General features: G+C 40.2%; 1 protein-coding gene across 2 annotated transcripts in view; it reads right to left on the reverse strand.

The window, feature by feature from the left end:
- Nucleotides 1-4,476: 4,476 nt before the first annotated feature.
- Nucleotides 4,477-18,708, reverse strand: part of LOC124144808 — a 159,038-nt gene continuing 144,806 nt past the window's right edge. For both annotated transcript variants that reach the window (XM_046514386.2, XM_046514394.2), the window contains 2 exons: nucleotides 18,505-18,649; nucleotides 4,477-7,884 (listed from right to left, as the gene is read on the reverse strand). In XM_046514386.2, the coding sequence (XP_046370342.2) occupies nucleotides 5,946-7,884; nucleotides 18,505-18,649 (2,084 nt within the window). In that variant the 3' untranslated portion in view covers nucleotides 4,477-5,945. The remainder of the gene's footprint in view (nucleotides 7,885-18,504; nucleotides 18,650-18,708) is intronic.

Here is an 18,708-nt window from a genome sequence, read left to right on the forward strand (position 1 = left end):
ACAATCTTAATGTATAGAAACAGGGTCCAGTGATCTGTTTTTATAAATCTATTCTTAGCCTATAGCCCTGCTGGGATTGCCCTCATAATAACGTCATCACACAAAACAGACATATAAATGACTTATTTCAAGATTTGTTTTTCTATATCACGTTGCAGTAAAACATACATCATAAATTTGATAAAACAAACACAGTGTCACCTTAGATGTTGTGCTGATGATGAATAGCATAAAAAACCTCTGTAGTGTCTCTTTTAGCCCAGGCCAATTTTTTGCTTTTGTTTTTACAGATATTTTCTTGACTGATATTCCACTAGACAGGGGCCAACAATATTTTTATGATTATGAATCGAAATATTTAAAAAAAATACTTTTGCAAAAACTGGGCTAAACGTGTCCAAATAAATTTGGTCTGGCCTTACAACTGTACAACAGAGAATCAAACCATGGATGGCTTCAGCTACGACGGGTGTTCAATAAGTTTTGCAACTTCAATATAAGACCAAGTCACAGAATATCTTTTGCACTTTTATTTTTCAATATAATCTCCATTCACCTCAACACACTTATTCCATTTGTCCTTCAAGCTTTTAAAACCACTTTTATAGAAATCCACAGATTGGCCCTCTAACCACGCCTCTGTGGCAGCCTTTATGTCCTCGTCATCCTGGAAGCATCTTCCACGTAGATCAGATTTCATTTGCCGGAACAGGAAATAGTCACTGGGGGCTAAGTCTGGGCTGTACAGTTAAATCACCCACCCTACAGTGTGGTTAGAGAGCAAATCTGCGGATTTCTATAAAAGTGGTATTAAAAGCTTGAAGGACAAATGGAATAAGTGTATTGAGGTGAATGGAGATTATATTGAAAAATAAAAGTGCAAAAGATATTCTGCCACTTGGTCTTATATTGAATTTGCAAAACTTATTGAACGCCCCTCGTATATGTTCCATGCACTTGTACAGCCATGCTACCATCACTGCGGAGAAGTGACTCTGATTTCACATTAAATGCAAGATAACAAGCATATGAGAACAAAGCAGCAGTAGGTTCTCAAGCAGGGACGTTATAAAGGATAAAGATGGCTTGTAAGCTGTTTTCAAAGCAAAGAAAACTAACTGTTTTAATCAGAATATACTGCCACCTTACAGACATATGCTATGGAGCCTCAAAGACAAGTATATTTATTTTGTAGCCCTTTAACAGTAACAATGACATAACAGGTAACAGTTTATCAAAAGATTTAAAGTCATACAGATTTAACAATATCATATCATTTCAATACATATTGTAAATATATAAAAATTACACATCACTCTTATAAAACATATTTGGAGGAGTGATGGAGGTTTTGGCTAGCACCCTATCATATGCACAAGGGGGAGATTTATCGACATGATGACACAGAGATGGGAGAGAATACATCTCATTCAGAGGGCTTGATTGGATAACATAACAATGCCAGTTTCAGTTTCCAAACAAGTTTAGTTGATACTGAAAACAATTCCTAAATTCAGTTCATCACTGGAGAACAAATTTGATCTTTTCTGAATACATACATTTATACAGCCGGTGATCTACATCGTGACTTGACTGTGCTGTTATGACATTTATATAACTTTTGACCTGACTGCATGTGAAATGTTATGACATTTATATAACATGTGATATGACTGCATTTGATGCTATGACATTTATATAACATGTGATCATACTGCATGTTATGACATTTATATAACATGTGATCTAACTGCATGTGATGTTATGCCATTTATATAACATGTGATCTGACTACATGCCATGTTATAACAGTTATATAACATGTGATCTGACTGCATTTGATGTTGTCGTTTATATAACATGTGGTCTGACCGCATGTGATGTTATAACATTTTAAAACATGTGATCTGACTGCATGACATGTTATAACACTTATATAACATGTGATCAAACTACATGACATGTAATAACATTTATATAACATGTGATCTGACTATATGAGATGTTATGACATATGTATAACATGTGATCTGACTGCATGTGATGTTATAACACTATATAACATGTGGTCTGACTGCATTTGATGTTATGCCATTTAAATAACATGTGATCTTACTGCATGTTATGTTATGCCATTTATATAACATGTGATCTGACTGCATGTGATGTTATGCCATTTATATAACATGTGATCTTACTGCATGTTATGTTATGCCATTTATATAACATGTGATCTGACTGTATGTGAGGTTATGCCATTTATATAACATGTGATCTGACTGCATGTGAAATGTTATGAGATATTTATATAACATGTGATCTGACTGCATTTGATGCTATGCCATTTATATAACGTGATCTGACTACATGACATGTTATAACAGTTATTTAACATGTGATCAACTGCATTTGATGTTATGTCATTTATATAAGATGTGGTCTGACTGCATGTGATGTTATAACATTTTAAAATATGTGATCTGACTGCATGACATGTTATAACATTTATATAACATGTGATCTGACTATATGACATGTTATAATATTTATATAACATGTGATCTGACTGCATGAGATGTTATGACATTTATATAACATGTGATCTGACTGCATGTGATGTTATAACATTATAAACGTGTGATCTGACTGCATGTGACATGTTATAACATTTACACAACCTCCTATCCTGAACACATGCGACATGCCTGCATTACTAAAATGGTTATCAAATATGACAAGTTCCTGTGTCAGTGGGGTAGAGACAAGTAGGTTGTTTCCGAACACCCCACTTGAACATGGACAAAGGAATAAAGCAATGGTTTATACACCTATCTATATGTGGTACATTTATGCTATCAATTTGTAGAACAGTATACACAATATTACATGACTGTCTATATCACACAATGTTAATGATAGAAGAGTTTAAAATGCCAATGTTCTGACTGAGATCTGGAGTGGACAAGCCCGATGACATCACATGAAGTAAATGACATCATCAAGCAAATGATGACGTGATGCCAATATGTTATTCTTTTGTTTGTTTGTTTGTTTGTTGTTACAAGCCACACTCAGCGATATTCCAGCTATATGACGGCGGTCTGTAAATAATCGAGTCTGGGCCAGACAATTCAGTGATTGACATCATGAGCATCAATCCACAGAATTGGGATACGATGACATGCATCCACCAAGTCAGAGAGTCTGACCACCCGATCCTGTTAGTCGCCTCTTACGACAAGCATAGTCACCTTTTACGGCAAGCATGGGTTTTTTAAGACCTATTCTACAAGACTATTCTATGACAAGATGAATGTGACATGTATGTCCTCTAATAAATGCTGCAGATATAGCTGTAAAAGTGTTGATGGTGGCTTAAACAGAATTCAGTTGTCATTTAAAACTTGCCATTGTAGGAAATAGACCAATAATGACAGGTCATAACATTTGAGGACACATATGGATTAAAAAAATCCTTATTTAGAATCCATTTTTTTATTGTCATTCAATTTACGTCATTTCAAACATTAATTATTAAATCCTCATGGTTTTTTTCTGATTTTTTAAAAATACAATCCATGGCCTACATAAAACATGCTTTGTTGAGTCTAACCTAACAGCCGTGTCTAGGACTAGGGAGATATGGAGGTTTGTTCTGCTCATAACAAGTCCTCTACTCAACTTTAAGACCTTAAGTCACTGGAATCAAATCACAGTTGGAGTTAGGGAGAATCACTCAAAGATTATCAGTGAGGCAACAGTTATAGAAGCTATGATATCAATGGACAGATGGACATCTTCAGTCCAAGGCCTCATTCCCCAGAGACAGCTTAGCACTAAGATGATCATAACCCGATACTTTGACACAGACCAACATCTGTCACACCGCTAAGAGCGTTTTGTGAATGTTGGTTAGTGCCCTGTGTAAACCGAAAAAAAAGAAAACTGAAATAAGAAAAAAAGTTTTAAAGTTTGTTTAGGGACAACTCTGTTTCTCAATTAGGTGAAATGAAAAAATAATATGAGATGTTATCACTGGTGCTTGAAGAAATGGTGAATAATACCTATAACAATCTTTATTCTAACACAAAAAATGATGAATTATCTTTTGGTATTTTTTTGTAATCCTTTCATCAGTAGCAGTACTAACCTGGAAGATGAAAATTATTTTATTTTTTTATTTTTTCCTTACCAACTGCATTGAGTGTAAGGGCAAATATTTTGTAAACCAACTAATATCAGATAAAAGGCCTTAAAATGTCTAAAATGGCCTGATTGAATGAAGCGTTCACAGATTACACTGAGTCCAGCTCATCTTCAAAATTAGGCCAAAGCCACACACAGACTACTGTTTCCTGATTGGCTGATCATAGAACAGGCCTTGTGCTGCATCACTGCGCTGAATGATCTAACTGATTTCTTGTTATTGTCTGTAGTTTCTTGTGTTAAGGATTAAATAACCAGACTACGAAATTATTATTGTTGATATATTTATTTATAAAGAATTGACTTCAATATAATCAATATGTGACATGGATTAACAAAGTCTGCATACCGGTTATTATATTTATACCCCCATAAACAAAAAAAACCCATTGACGTCAATCCCTAAATAACTGAGCACTGACTACAAATAGGCAACAGGTACAGATCGATATTTAAGAAACCTGATGGGCATTTATGTAAGCCACTACAGATAAATTGTTCCAACATTTACACTGGGATAACAATTCAAAATATTTCAAATGTTCCCAGCTTTGATAATTCAAGACATTGACGATTTGTAAGAAAACCAATTTATGGATGTCAACTTATTTATTATGAGGCAAACAACTTCAGGTGATGAAGGAGTAAGCGTGTACTCCGAAACATTGTGTTTCTCATCATAAAGAAGCTGACATCTATAAATTGTCTTCCTTAAGTGTATCACTTCTAAATGCCTTTCAAAGACTTGATTGAGGATTCGTGTCAAATTATTTCTGGTGTCGATTTGAGTCTCATACACAGTTTAAGGGTTGGATATGTTTTGGATAACGCATCAAATATATATTCATCATCAGGACAAAATTATTTTTACAATAAACGTAAGTGAGTGAGGATAAGTGAGTGAGCATGGTTTTATGCTGCTCTTTTTGCAACAGTCCAGCAATATCACAGCAAGGGACACAGACTGACACCACACATTGTACCCATGGGGAGAATCAAACCCAGGCCTTCAGCATGATAAGCGAACACTTAACTACTAGGCTACCCCCACCACCTCCACAATAAAAGTAAGTGTATGTAATGACATGACAAGCCTTTTCTTAAGGCATTCTACATATTAAAGCATTACAAACAGTAACAATCGCACCTTCTGGACAAACTGCATGTGGAACATCTATATGAATCTGACTGGGCACTCAACAGTCTCCATGATAACCCAGAATCAATAATCCAGAAATGTATCACACAGCAATTCAACAGGAATAGAATCCTCTGTATTAACAGGATTTCACTGCATATACCCTACAGACATGAAAGAGATATCATGGTGAATAAGCCCTCCTGTCTGTCAGTGAAAGGAATATTATAGCACACATCATCTGATGAACAATGCCAACATCATCATCATCAAACTGTATATCAAGGATTAGGAGGTCTCACATCACTCCGGGATCAAACTATCAAATCTGTCTTCGTATCACACATTGCTTTTTCCAAACAATATTTTATCCAGCTGATTTGTCAGGCAGCTAACACATCTGTGTCGTCTTCATCTTCTATTCCTTGAATTGACAGCCTTGGAATCACACTACAATTTGTCTTCACTTCACTTCTTCACTTCATTCAGTACTTGTAGGCCACGGGCCGTTTTGTACAGATGAAATACGATTTACAACTTTTCTTATCACACTCCATTATATCCGTGAATTAGGTAGCTAGTAGACACAACATGGCCTTCATCAGCCCTTCACCTCTGGCAATGAGTGAGTAGATGACCGACGTTGTTTCTCTTGCTTGAGCATCTGTGAGTCAATCTCTCTGTAGTGTTCATGTGAGAGTTCACCAGTCAGCAGCTTCTGAAGGAAGGGCGTGTTTGCTGGTGGGGAAGTGGAGAGTTGGGGCGGGATCACACACTCTGCTGCTTTGTCAGCGTGCGGTCTTTTGATGTACCCACGTAAGTATTTCTCTAGTTCTGACATGCCCTCAGATGGCTTAGCAGTTACCTGTTCACAATGTCTACTTGAAGCTGTCTGTGTTGGCTGATGACTTGGACCAACAATGGTTGAGGATTTGGATGAACATGAACTTGGTGAAGCAGCACCTTTGTCACATAGAACTGACACTAATGACTTGCCACACCTGGGACTAACACAGGCAGCAGATACTGTGGTTGTGTGTCCTCGTCCCACTGAGCCCCCCACAGAACTGCAGGGGAACCTTGGATGTGGAGTTGGAACAGTCCTAAATGTCAACTTCTGACATCTCTCAGACTCTGAACTGACAGCGCACCTACTGGTAAATGGACCTTTCACTAATGCTGAACTGGAAACAGTGTGACTAACAACTGGCCGAGGAGTGGCCCTCAGTGGTTGGATGAATACACTCTTGTTGCTCTTGGAATCTTTTAACTGAGAGGTATTTCTGTTGCTAAGAACATCAAACAATGTCTGTGTTGAGAAATCCTTTGAAACACCTGGAGAGGACTGTGTATTTTGACACTGATTCTGCATACCAGAAATTGGGTTCAGGGCTTTCCTGTTGCAGTTATCCAGATCTATGTAGCTTACTTCAGGCGTGGCTTGAGGACCTTCTGGAGGAGGACCCTTAGCTGGATTTGTGTTGACTGCAGAGGACATCACTGGCTCGGTGGTGGATTGCTGGACATCAGCAAAGGTTGTGATGAGGTCGTCCACGCCACTGCACCACAGATCTTGACCATAGCTGGTGATGATGGCTTGGGATTGCTCATCAGGAATACTGTCACAGTACTGCATGGCAAAGTCTAGCAAGTCTTCTGGGATGAAGGGATCTGGCTGGGGGACAGTGACGCTTGATGTATCTATTGTCCCTACTACTTGCTCACTTAGTACTGAACTGGGGCTAGTGATTTGAGGAATAAGAGTCTGAGTCTGGGAATCATTGGAAGTAAATGGTATGGTGGATATAGACATTGTGTTGATTGTTTTATTTGGCTGAACACTTGTCAAACTTGATGTTGAAAATAACACAGCATCTTTCAAAACAGGTCCTGAGGAGGAAAACGTATAGTCTATGGTGGATTTACTTGTACTTGTAGATTTATCACCCCTGTCAAGGAGTGACCGCAAAAGAGACTTGTGTCTACCTGTTTCGGGAACATTAATCGTAGGATCATTCGGGACAGTTGGCAAAGCTGGAGGTGGTGGTGGTGGAGACACAGACTCTTCTTCCTCCATACTCTTCAGCAAGTCATCCAACAGATCCATTCCATCCTCAGCTGGTGGACCTTCAAGCCCTAGCTCCTCTCTGAATGAACTCAAGAATGGGTCAAGGGCATTGGACATAGCTGTCACAGCTTGGCTCACAGGGTCTGAAGTGTCCCTCTGAAGATTCTCTATCTGGCTGACATCTGTCATTGGGTAGTCGAGCACCGAGTCATCCCCATGCTCTGGTGGATTGTGGGTGTCGGGAGAAGACAGGTTCAAGCAGCCTGTGGTATGGGGACTGTTGGAGTCGGTGGTGTGGCTGTAGCCGCTGCTGTAGCCGGTGTCGTCATGGCCCTCATCACCACTGCTACTGCAAATGCTCACCGGAGACTCTGTGCTGGTGTTGACAAGGTCAATGCAGCCACGGACATTCGGGTCTCGGAATCCCTGCTGTTCCTCCTCCATTGTCAGGTACCTCTGTCCCTCCTCCTCCCTGTTAATACAAAATTAACATCAGTTGTCATATCTTAGACTGACATTTAGCCTCTGAAATGAACACATTTAAATATCTTTTGTATAAAATTGACTTTTAATATCATAGAAGGGAGACCAGAGAATATGAAGAAATGTAGACATGCTTCGGATTTTTTGGATATTTCTTTTTCAGGGTCTGTAAGAGAGGCTAGTCATACCTCTTAAACTGAATATTATCATTTTGGCCACTCAGAAGTAATGATTTATTCAGGATTGGGAGAATTTTTTATGTATATTCACAAATGACAACACAGATTTGGTATTAACAAAATAAGAATTTGAATAGTTTTCTTGATAGATGTTGTTTTAATAACTAGTGAATTATCAACTATAGGTCTTAAGTTCCAGTTAGAAGTTTTTATTCTTTAGCAGGGGCTAATTAATATGAAAGTGTCCCTATTGTTTAACCATGTCTGGCAAGCTGAATACAGTAATATGACAATACAGTTTCTAACCCTAAAACTATTTTGGGGAAAGAACTCAACAATTAATTTGTTGTGTCCTTACAAATAAACAAATCAACTGTACCCTGGGAGTAGCTTTCTTCCACCTTGCAATAAACCTAAACCAATTTACAACATGTAATATGGTAGAGAGAAATATACATTGTGAAATAGGAGAAATTAAAAAACACAAAGTTACAACTCACTTCATAGACAAATCCAACCAACTTATATAATGAGACACTGTCTGAAGAACATCTTTACACAATCCTCTGGCAGCAATTCTAAGATTAACTGTTAATCCCCTGTAACATCTCCATCATGTGAGCATCACCAGTTGTTCAGTTAATACATGTTAATCCCTGGCACCATCTGTGAACCTCATGGCAATGTCTTGGTAGCTAAGAAGGAGGTGTTTATGTGGCTTAGGAAATACATGTTGCTTTTTTTAGGGCATGCACGTTTTGTTATCTGGTGGACGTTCATATGATCAGCAATGGCAAACAAGAGATTATCTATCAGTGTAGTATTCAGACTTTCATTAATACCGTATTCGACGTAATAAGGGTCCAGCTCTAATAAGCGCCCACGGCAAAATTTGCTAATATATTGGCTAGTGAACAATCCCAATTAGCACCCCTTCCGATTGATCAATGTACACAAGACTTATTTTTTCGCGTATAATATGCACTCGTGTGTTATATGCAACCTAAATTATGGGCAATTAAATTCTGGAATAATATATCTGTCGCATATAAACATTTCAGGCTGTCAGCATAAACCACAAAATTTATCTTCCAACTCTGTTTTTTATCACCAAAATAATATTCTAATAAGAGCTCCATATTTCTAATTTTGAGAGCGCCCTGGGCGCTTATTACGTCGAATACGGTAGATGTTCACTGGCTGGTGTAATGTACCTGGGATAGTGTGTTTAGTAAGTGATTGCCCTTGATAGTGAAATGGAGAAGTTATGAAATCAATAAATAAATGGAAAAAAATACTTTTTACTTATACACGAACATAAAAGGGTTATGGTTTTAATTTTCTTTACTTGTTCTTTGGATTGAAATGTGGAATCTATGAGTCTTTGTCCTTCCCCTCTAATAACAGGAGGTCAGCACAAGAGGGTCAGTTCTTTATGTCACCCCACTGACCAATATTTTCATAGGATGACGTAAGAAAATCAAGTATTTTGCTATTTTGACCATGATTCCTCTATGGGTTGGATGCACCAAATGGTAATGAGACTTGACTGGGAGATGTTTTGAAAATGAGTTTGTAGGTTGGTATGCAGGAGGGTAGATAGGTGGGTAGATTGGTGGGTAGATTGATGGGTAGATTGGTGGGTAGATTGGTGGGGAGACTGGTGGGCAGGTGGGTAGATTGATGGGTAGATTGGTGGGTAGATTGATGGGTAGATTGGTGGGTAGATTGATGGGTAGATTGGTGGGTAGATTGATGGGTAGATTGGTGGGTAGATTGGTGGGTAGATTGATGGGTAGATTGATGGGTAGATTGATGGGTAGATTGGTGGGCAGACTGGTGGGTAGATTGATGGGTAGATTGATTGGTAGATTGTTGGGTAGACTGGTGAGCAGGTGGGTAGATTGGTGGGTAGATTGGTGGGTAGATTGGTGGGTAGATTGGTGGGTAGATTGATGGGTAGATTGATGGGTAGATTGGTGGGGAGACTGGTGGGCAGGTGGGTAGATTGGTGGGTAGATTGGTGGGTAGATTGATAGGTAGATTTTTGGGTAGATTTTTGGGTAGATTGGTGGGGAGACTGGTGGGCAGGTGGGTAGACTGGTGGGCAGGTGGGTAGACTGGTGGGTAGATTGATGGGTAGATTGGTGGGTAGATTGATGGGTAGATTGGTGGGTAGATTGATGGGTAGATTGGTGGGTAGATTGGTGGGTAGATTGATGGGTAGATTGGTGGGCAGACTGGTGGGTAGATTGATGGGTAGATTGATTGGTAGATTGATTGGTAGATTGATGGGTAGACTGGTGAGCAGGTGGGTAGATTGATGGGTAGATTGGTGGGTAGATTGGTGGGTAGATTGATGGGTAGATTGGTGGGCAGACTGGTGGGTAGATTGATGGGTAGACTGGTGGGCAGGTGGGTAGACTGGTGGGTAGATTGATGGGTAGATTGATGGGTAGATTGGTGGGTAGATTGATGGGTAGATTGGTGGGTAGATTGATGGGTAGATTGGTGGGTAGATTGGTGGGTAGATTGATGGGTAGATTGGTGGGCAGACTGGTGGGTAGATTGATGGGTAGATTGATTGGTAGATTGATTGGTAGATTGATGGGTAGACTGGTGAGCAGGTGGGTAGATTGATGGGTAGATTGGTGGGTAGATTGGTGGGTAGATTGATGGGCAGATTGATGGGTAGACTGGTGGGTAGATTGATGGATAGATTGATGGGTAGACTGGTGAGCAGGTGGGTAGATTGATGGGTAGATTGGTGGGTAGATTGATGGGCAGATTGATGGGTAGACTGGTGGGTAGATTGATGGATAGATTGATGGGTAGACTGGTGAGCAGGTGGGTAGATTGATGGGTAGATTGGTGGGTAGATTGATGGGCAGATTGATGGGTAGACTGGTGGGTAGATTGATGGTTAGATTGACGGGCAGATTGATGGGTAGACTGGTGGGTAGATTGGTGGGTAGATTGATGGGTAGATTGATGGGCAGACTGGTGGGTAGATTGATGGGTAGATTGGTGGGTAGATTGATGGGTAGATTGATGGGTAGATTGATGGGTAGACTGGTGGGTAGATTGATGGGTAGATTGATGGGTAGATTGGTGGGTAGATTGATGGGTAGATTGATGGGTAGATTGATGGGTAGATTGGTGGGTAGATTGATTGGTAGATTGGTGGGTAGATTGATTGGTAGATTGATGGGTAGACTGGTGGGTAGATTGATGGGTAGATTGGTGGGTAGATTGATGGGTAGATTGATGGGTAGATTGATGGGTAGATTGATGGGCAGACTGGTGGGTAGATTGATGGGTAGATTGGTGGGTAGATTGATGGGTAGATTGATGGGTAGATTGATGGGTAGACTGGTGGGTAGATTGGTGGGTAGATTGATGGGTAGATTGATGGTAGATTGATTGGTAGATTGATGGGTAGATTGGTGGGTAGATTGATTGGTAGATTGGTGGGTAGATTGATTGGTAGATTGATGGGTAGACTGGTGGGTAGATTGATGGGTAGACTGGTGGGTAGATTGGTGGGTAGATTGATGGGTAGATTGATGGGTAGATTGATGGGTAGATTGATGGGTAGATTGGTGGGTAGATTGGTGGATAGATTGATGGGCAGACTGGTGGGTAGATTGATGGATAGATTGATGGATAGATTGATGGGTAGATTGATGGGTAGACTGGTGGGTAGATTGATGGGTAGATTGATGGTAGATTGGTGGATAGATTGATGGGCAGACTGGTGGGTAGATTGATGGGTAGATTGGTGGGTAGATTGATGGGTAGATTGGTGGGTAGATTGGTGGATAGATTGATGGGTAGACTGGTGGGTAGATTGATGGGTAGATTGATGGGTAGACTGGTGGGTAGATTGGTGGATAGATTGATGGGCAGACTGGTGGGTAGATTGATGGGTAGGTTGATGGGCAGACTGGTGGGTAGACTGGTGGGTAGATTGGTGGGTAGATTGGTGGGTAGATTGATGGGTAGATTGATGGGTAGATTGATGGGTAGACTGGTGGGTAGATTGATGGATAGATTGATGGGTAGATTGATGGGTAGACTGGTGGGTAGACTGGTGGGTAGATTGGTGGGTAGATTGGTGGGTAGATTGATGGGTAGATTGATGGGTAGATTGATGGGTAGACTGGTGGGTAGACTGGTGGGTAGATTGATGGGCAGATTGGTGGGTAGATTGATGGGTAGATTGATGGGTAGATTGATGGGTAGATTGATGGGTAGACTGGTGGGTAGATTGGTGGGTAGATTGATGGGTAGATTGGTGGGTAGATTGATGGGTAGATTGATGGGTAGATTGATGGATAGATTGATGGATAGATTGATGGGTAGATTGATGGGTAGACTGGTGGGTAGATTGGTGGGTAGATTGATGGGTAGACTGGTGGGTAGACTGGTGGGTAGATTGGTGGGTAGATTGGTGGGTAGATTGATGGGTAGATTGATGGGTAGATTGATGGGTAGACTGGTGGGTAGATTGATGGATAGATTGATGGGTAGATTGATGGGTAGACTGGTGGGTAGACTGGTGGGTAGATTGGTGGGTAGATTGGTGGGTAGATTGATGGGTAGATTGATGGGTAGATTGATGGGTAGACTGGTGGGTAGACTGGTGGGTAGATTGATGGGCAGATTGGTGGGTAGATTGATGGGTAGATTGATGGGTAGATTGATGGGTAGATTGATGGGTAGACTGGTGGGTAGATTGGTGGGTAGATTGATGGGTAGACTGGTGGGTAGATTGGTGGGTAGATTGATGGGTAGACTGGTGGGTAGAGTGATGGGTAGATTGATGGGTAGATTGATGGGTAGACTGGTGGGTAGAGTGATGGGTAGATTGATGGGTAGATTGATGGGTAGACTGGTGGGTAGATTGGTGGGTAGATTGATGGGTAGACTGGTGGGTAGATTGATGGGTAGATTGATGGGTAGATTGATGGGTAGATTGATGGGTAGATTGATGGGTAGACTGGTGGGTAGATTGGTGGGTAGATTGATGGGTAGATTGATGGGTAGACTGGTGGATAGATTGATGGGTAGATTGATGGGTAGACTGGTGGATAGATTGATGGGTAGATTGATGGGTAGACTGGTGGATAGATTGATGGGTAGATTGATGGGTAGACTGGTGGGTAGATTGGTGGGTAGATTGATGGGTAGATTGGTGGGTAGACTGGTGGATAGATTGATGGGTAGATTGATGGGTAGACTGGTGGATAGATTGGTGGGTAGATTGATGGGTAGACTGGTGGGTAGATTGATGGGTAGACTGGTGGGTAGATTGATGGGTAGATTGATGGGTAGACTGGTGGATAGATTGATGGGTAGATTGATGGGTAGACTGGTGGATAGATTGGTGGGTAGATTGATGGGTAGACTGGTGGGTAGATTGATGGGTAGACTGGTGGATAGATTGATGGGTAGATTGATGGGTAGACTGGTGGATAGATTGGTGGGTAGATTGATGGGTAGACTGGTGGGTAGATTGATGGGTAGATTGATGGGTAGACTGGTGGGTAGATTGATGGGTAGACTGGTGGGTAGATTGATGGGTAGACTGGTGGGTAGATTGATGGGTAGATTGATGGGTAGATTGGTGGATAGATTGATGGGTAGATTGGTGGATAGATTGATGGGCAGACTGGTGGGTAGATTGATGGGTAGGTTGGTACAGACTGTTAGTAAGGAAACCCTGACAATTCCTGTCTACATGAGAGCATATAGACATGCAGCAGCCCACTGGGGATTTCAGGGCCCATGTAGCCTGCACTTTGTTGTAAGAGGCCATTAAAATGGATCAGATGGTCAGATTCAGTGCCATGGTTGCTGCATGTCGTACCCCAGGGAACATTGCGGGTAGCAACTTCTGGTTTGACTGGTTTATTTGTAGGCCACCGAGACACAACTGACTGTGGCATAAAACAATCAACAACAAAATGGACATTACTCTGTACCCAGGATTCCATAATTGGGACACACATGAAACAGCATGAATGGTACCATGTGATTATGGAGTTTCTCTGTATAGGCTTTTGCTTGTTGCCCAGAGACGTCACAGAAATCCAGGGTTTGATCCCAACATGCCTGCAATATGTCAACTATGGTATGACCATGACATGCTGCATAAAGTTTCACTATTGCTACATACAGTGTGAAACACACCTCCCATTCTTCATATGTTGACATGGGGTTGGTTGAACGTCTAATGTCAAAAGGTGTGGTTAACTGACTCTGACTGACCAGTCCTTGTTTTAGCCCCTTAAGGCTGAGCACCAGGCAGGGTAACAACAAGTACCATCTTTTAACGCCTTTTGGTATGACGCGGCCGGGGATCAAACCCAGGACCTTCCACTCTACCAGCAGACCACAACTACCATTTTTTAAGGTCCATTGGTATGACGCAGCCAGGGCTGAACCGCCAACCTTCCGCTCTCCAGGCAGACAATGTTGTCAAAAATAAGAAATCCCAGTTTAGATATGATTTTAATCTTTTCAGATTCTATCTTTCATGAAACAAAGAAAACAGTTTGGTGAAATGGGAAATGTTTCTCCATTCCTATACAGGGCTACAGAGATATTTTGAAATGTTCCATTTCTTTATCAGTCTGTGATATGAGACTCCTGTGTGATGATAAAGTAGATTGTTCACAAGAGTACACACCGTGTAACTATCAGGTTATTTTGTCCCATACATAATGGCACACAGGATTGTCAAATGTCAGAATTAATCAAACCATCATCAGTGGGGAACAATGATTTCAGCACACTCTCCCTGTTGTAATTGCACATGCAAATATGCAGCATTCAGCATGGGGGGGAAGAAGTCCTGCAAAAAGTGAGCGTGTACGTGCAGCTCTGTGGCGACGGAGAATGGCAGACATACATTAGTGAAGTGATGCATCATGTACATTAAAGATGGCAGCAGGAATGGCGGTCCTGGCAGCTTCAACCATACCTCACAGTTAAGTGATCATGTCTTACCAGGAACAGCAGGATTAGAGGGGATTCAGTTGTATTTAGTTATAGGGGACTTACAGTGAAATAATTGAATTCATCCAAGCATTCATCTCCCTATCAAATGATCCATCTAACCATCTATGCATACATATCTCCACAACTATCCCCCTTCTACCTGTCCATCTGTCACAATCCATCCACCCAACCATTTATCAAGTAATCCATCCATCTATCCATCCATCCACTTATCCATATATCACAAAACCATCCATCTATTTGTCATTGATTCATCAGTACACCAACCCATACACTCATCCACCCATGATTTATCTACCCATTCCATAACACATCTACCCTATCTACCCATTCCATGACACATCTACCCTATCTACCCACTCCATAACACAACATCTACCCTATCTTCCCATTCCATGAAAACAACATCTACCCTATCTTCCCATTCCATGACACATCTACCCTATCTTCCCATTCCATGACACAACATCTACCCCATCTACCCATTCCATAACACAACCTCTACCCTATCTACCCATTCCATGACACAACATCAACCCCATCTTCCCAATCCATGACACAACATCTACCCCATCTTCCCAGTCCATGACACAGCATCTACCCTATCTTCCTATTTCATGACACAACATCCACTCTATCTACCCATTTGATAACACAGCATCTACCCTATCTTCCCATTGGATAACACAACATCTACCCTATCTTTCCATTCAATAACACATCTTTCCTATCTACCAATTCGATAAGACAACATCTTCCCATTCAATATCACATCTACCCTATCTACCCACTCCATGACACAACATCTACCCTATCTACCCACTCCATGACACAACATCTACCCCATCTTCCCATTCCATGACACAACATCTACCCCCATCTACCAATTCCATAATACAACATCTACCTCATCTACCCATTCCATAACACAGCATCTACCCTATCTTCCCATTCCATGACACAACATCCACTCTATCTACCCATTCGATAACACAGCATCTACCCTATCTTCCCACTGGATAACACAACATCTACCCTATCTTCCAATTAAATAACACATCTTTCCTATCTACCCATTTGATAAGACAACATCTTCCCATTCGATATCACAACATCTACCCTAACTTCCCATTCCATAACACAACATCTACCCTATCTACCCACTCCATGACACAACATCTACCCTATCTTCCCATTTGATAACAACATCTACCCTATCTACCCATTCCATGATACATCTACCCTATCTTCCCATTCAATATCACAAGATCTACCCTATCTACCCACTCCATGACACAACATCTACCCTATCTTCCCATTTGATAACAACATCTACCCTATCTACCAATTCCATGACATATCTACCCTAACTTCCCATTTGATAACACAACATCTACCCTATCTACCAATTCCATGACACATCTACCCTATCTTCCCATTCAATAACACCTCTACCCTATCTAACCATTTGATAAGACAACATCTTCCCATTCGATATTACAACATCTACCCTATCTACCCACTCCATGACACAACATCTACCCTATCAACCTACTCTATGACACAAAATCTACCCTATCTTCCCATTCGATAATACAACATCTACCCTATATTCTCATTTGATAGCACAACATCTACCCTATCTACCCATTCAATAACACAACATCCACTCTATCTTCCCATTTGATAACACAACATCTCCCCTATCTACCCATTTGATAACACAACATCCACTCTACCCACTCCATGACACAACATCCACTCTATCTACCCACTCCACGACACAACATCTACCCTAGGTACCAGCCAATGACTCAACCTCATTCCTCCAATAATACAACTCAACTTGTTTAACAAAGCAACACTACAAGTTCCTGTCAGTGTCCTCCCCATGCAACTGAAGCCTACATCACGCTGGAATCACTGACCAATGCAGGAATGATATGAAGCAAATGTTATAGTCCTCTAAAAGATTTACCACATACAATTATATAGAATATTGTGCAAAGTCATATAAACTGCATAGTCTGCAAGAAAGCCTAAACTAAGGCTCTACCAGTCTTGATCAAATATACTAATCACACTTGCATGTTAACTGACATCAGTCAATTGATTAATCTGTCTTTGAGATATTCAGATCTTGAACAATTTAAGGGATGAATTCTTGGAGATCTTCAGACCTTGAAGAATTCAAGTGATGTTCTTGTGGAGATCTATTGACACCAAGTATCAAATCACTTAGAGACCTACCAATAATGGTGAAATCAATTCACAGAGCTTAAAGTCTACTTACAACAATCAAACTGATTAACAGGGCTTAAAGTTGACTTACAATTATCAAACTGATTAATAGAGCTTAAAGTCTACATACAACAATCAAACTTATTAAAAGAGCTTAGAAGTCTACCTATTTTGATCAAATCAGAGCTTAATGTCGACAATGATCAAATTGATTAATAGAGCTTAAAGTCTACTTACAATGATCAAATTGATTAATAGAGCTAAAAGTCTACTTACAATGATCAAATTGATTAATAGAGCTTAAAGTCTACATACAATGATCAAATTGATTAATAGAGCTTAATGTCTACATACAATGATCAAATTGATTAATAGAGCTAAAAGTCTACTTACAATGATCAAATTGATTAATAGAGCTTAATGTCTACATACAATGATCAAATTGATTAATAGAGCTTAATGTCTACATACAATGATCAAATTGATTAATAGAGCTTAATGTCTACATACAATGATCAAATTGATTAATAGAGCTTAATGTCTACATACAATGATCAAATTGATTAATAGAGCTTAATGTCTACATACAATGATCAAATTGATTAATAGAGCTTAATGTCTACATACAATGATCAAATTGATTAATAGAGCTTAATGTCTACATACAATGATCAAATTGATTAATAGAGCTTAATGTCTACATACAATGATCAAATTGATTAATAGAGCTTAATGTCTACATGCAATGATCAAATTGATTAATAGAGCTTAATGTCTACATGCAATGATCAAATTGATTAATAGAGCTTAATGTCTACATGCAATGATCAAATTGATTAATAGAGCTTAATGTCTACATACAATGATCAAATTGATTAATAAAGCTTAAAGTCTACTTACAATGATCAAATTGATTTATTGAGGTTAAAGTCTAGTTTGAATGATCAAATTGATTAATAGAGTTTAGAGTTCAACCTACAATCACCAAATGAGTTCTACCAATAACAATCAAATCATCTAATAGAGTTTAGAGGTCTATCTTCAATGATCAAAATGACCCATACAGCTTAGAAGTCTACCAACAACAATGCAGTTGTCTATCATAGCTTAAGGGTCTCCAAACAACGATCAAATCGATCCCTGAGAGCAGCGAAAGTACTCACCCGATGACATAGTTCATGCAGATGACATACTGTGGTTTGTTGGCAGTGTTATAGATGATGGTAGCACGGGTCTGAAGCCAAACCCAGTCTCCCGTCTTCCCAAAGAAGCGATAGTACTTGCTCACTGATGTTCCTTTAACAATCACTGAAAGACAAAGCAGTGCAACTGGAACACACGAATCCGTCACATAAATTCTCTTCTCA

This window comes from Haliotis rufescens, unplaced genomic scaffold (assembly GCF_023055435.1).
Source record: "Haliotis rufescens isolate VD_foot unplaced genomic scaffold, xgHalRufe1.0.p SCAF_3, whole genome shotgun sequence".
Lineage (NCBI taxonomy): Eukaryota > Metazoa > Mollusca > Gastropoda > Lepetellida > Haliotidae > Haliotis > Haliotis rufescens.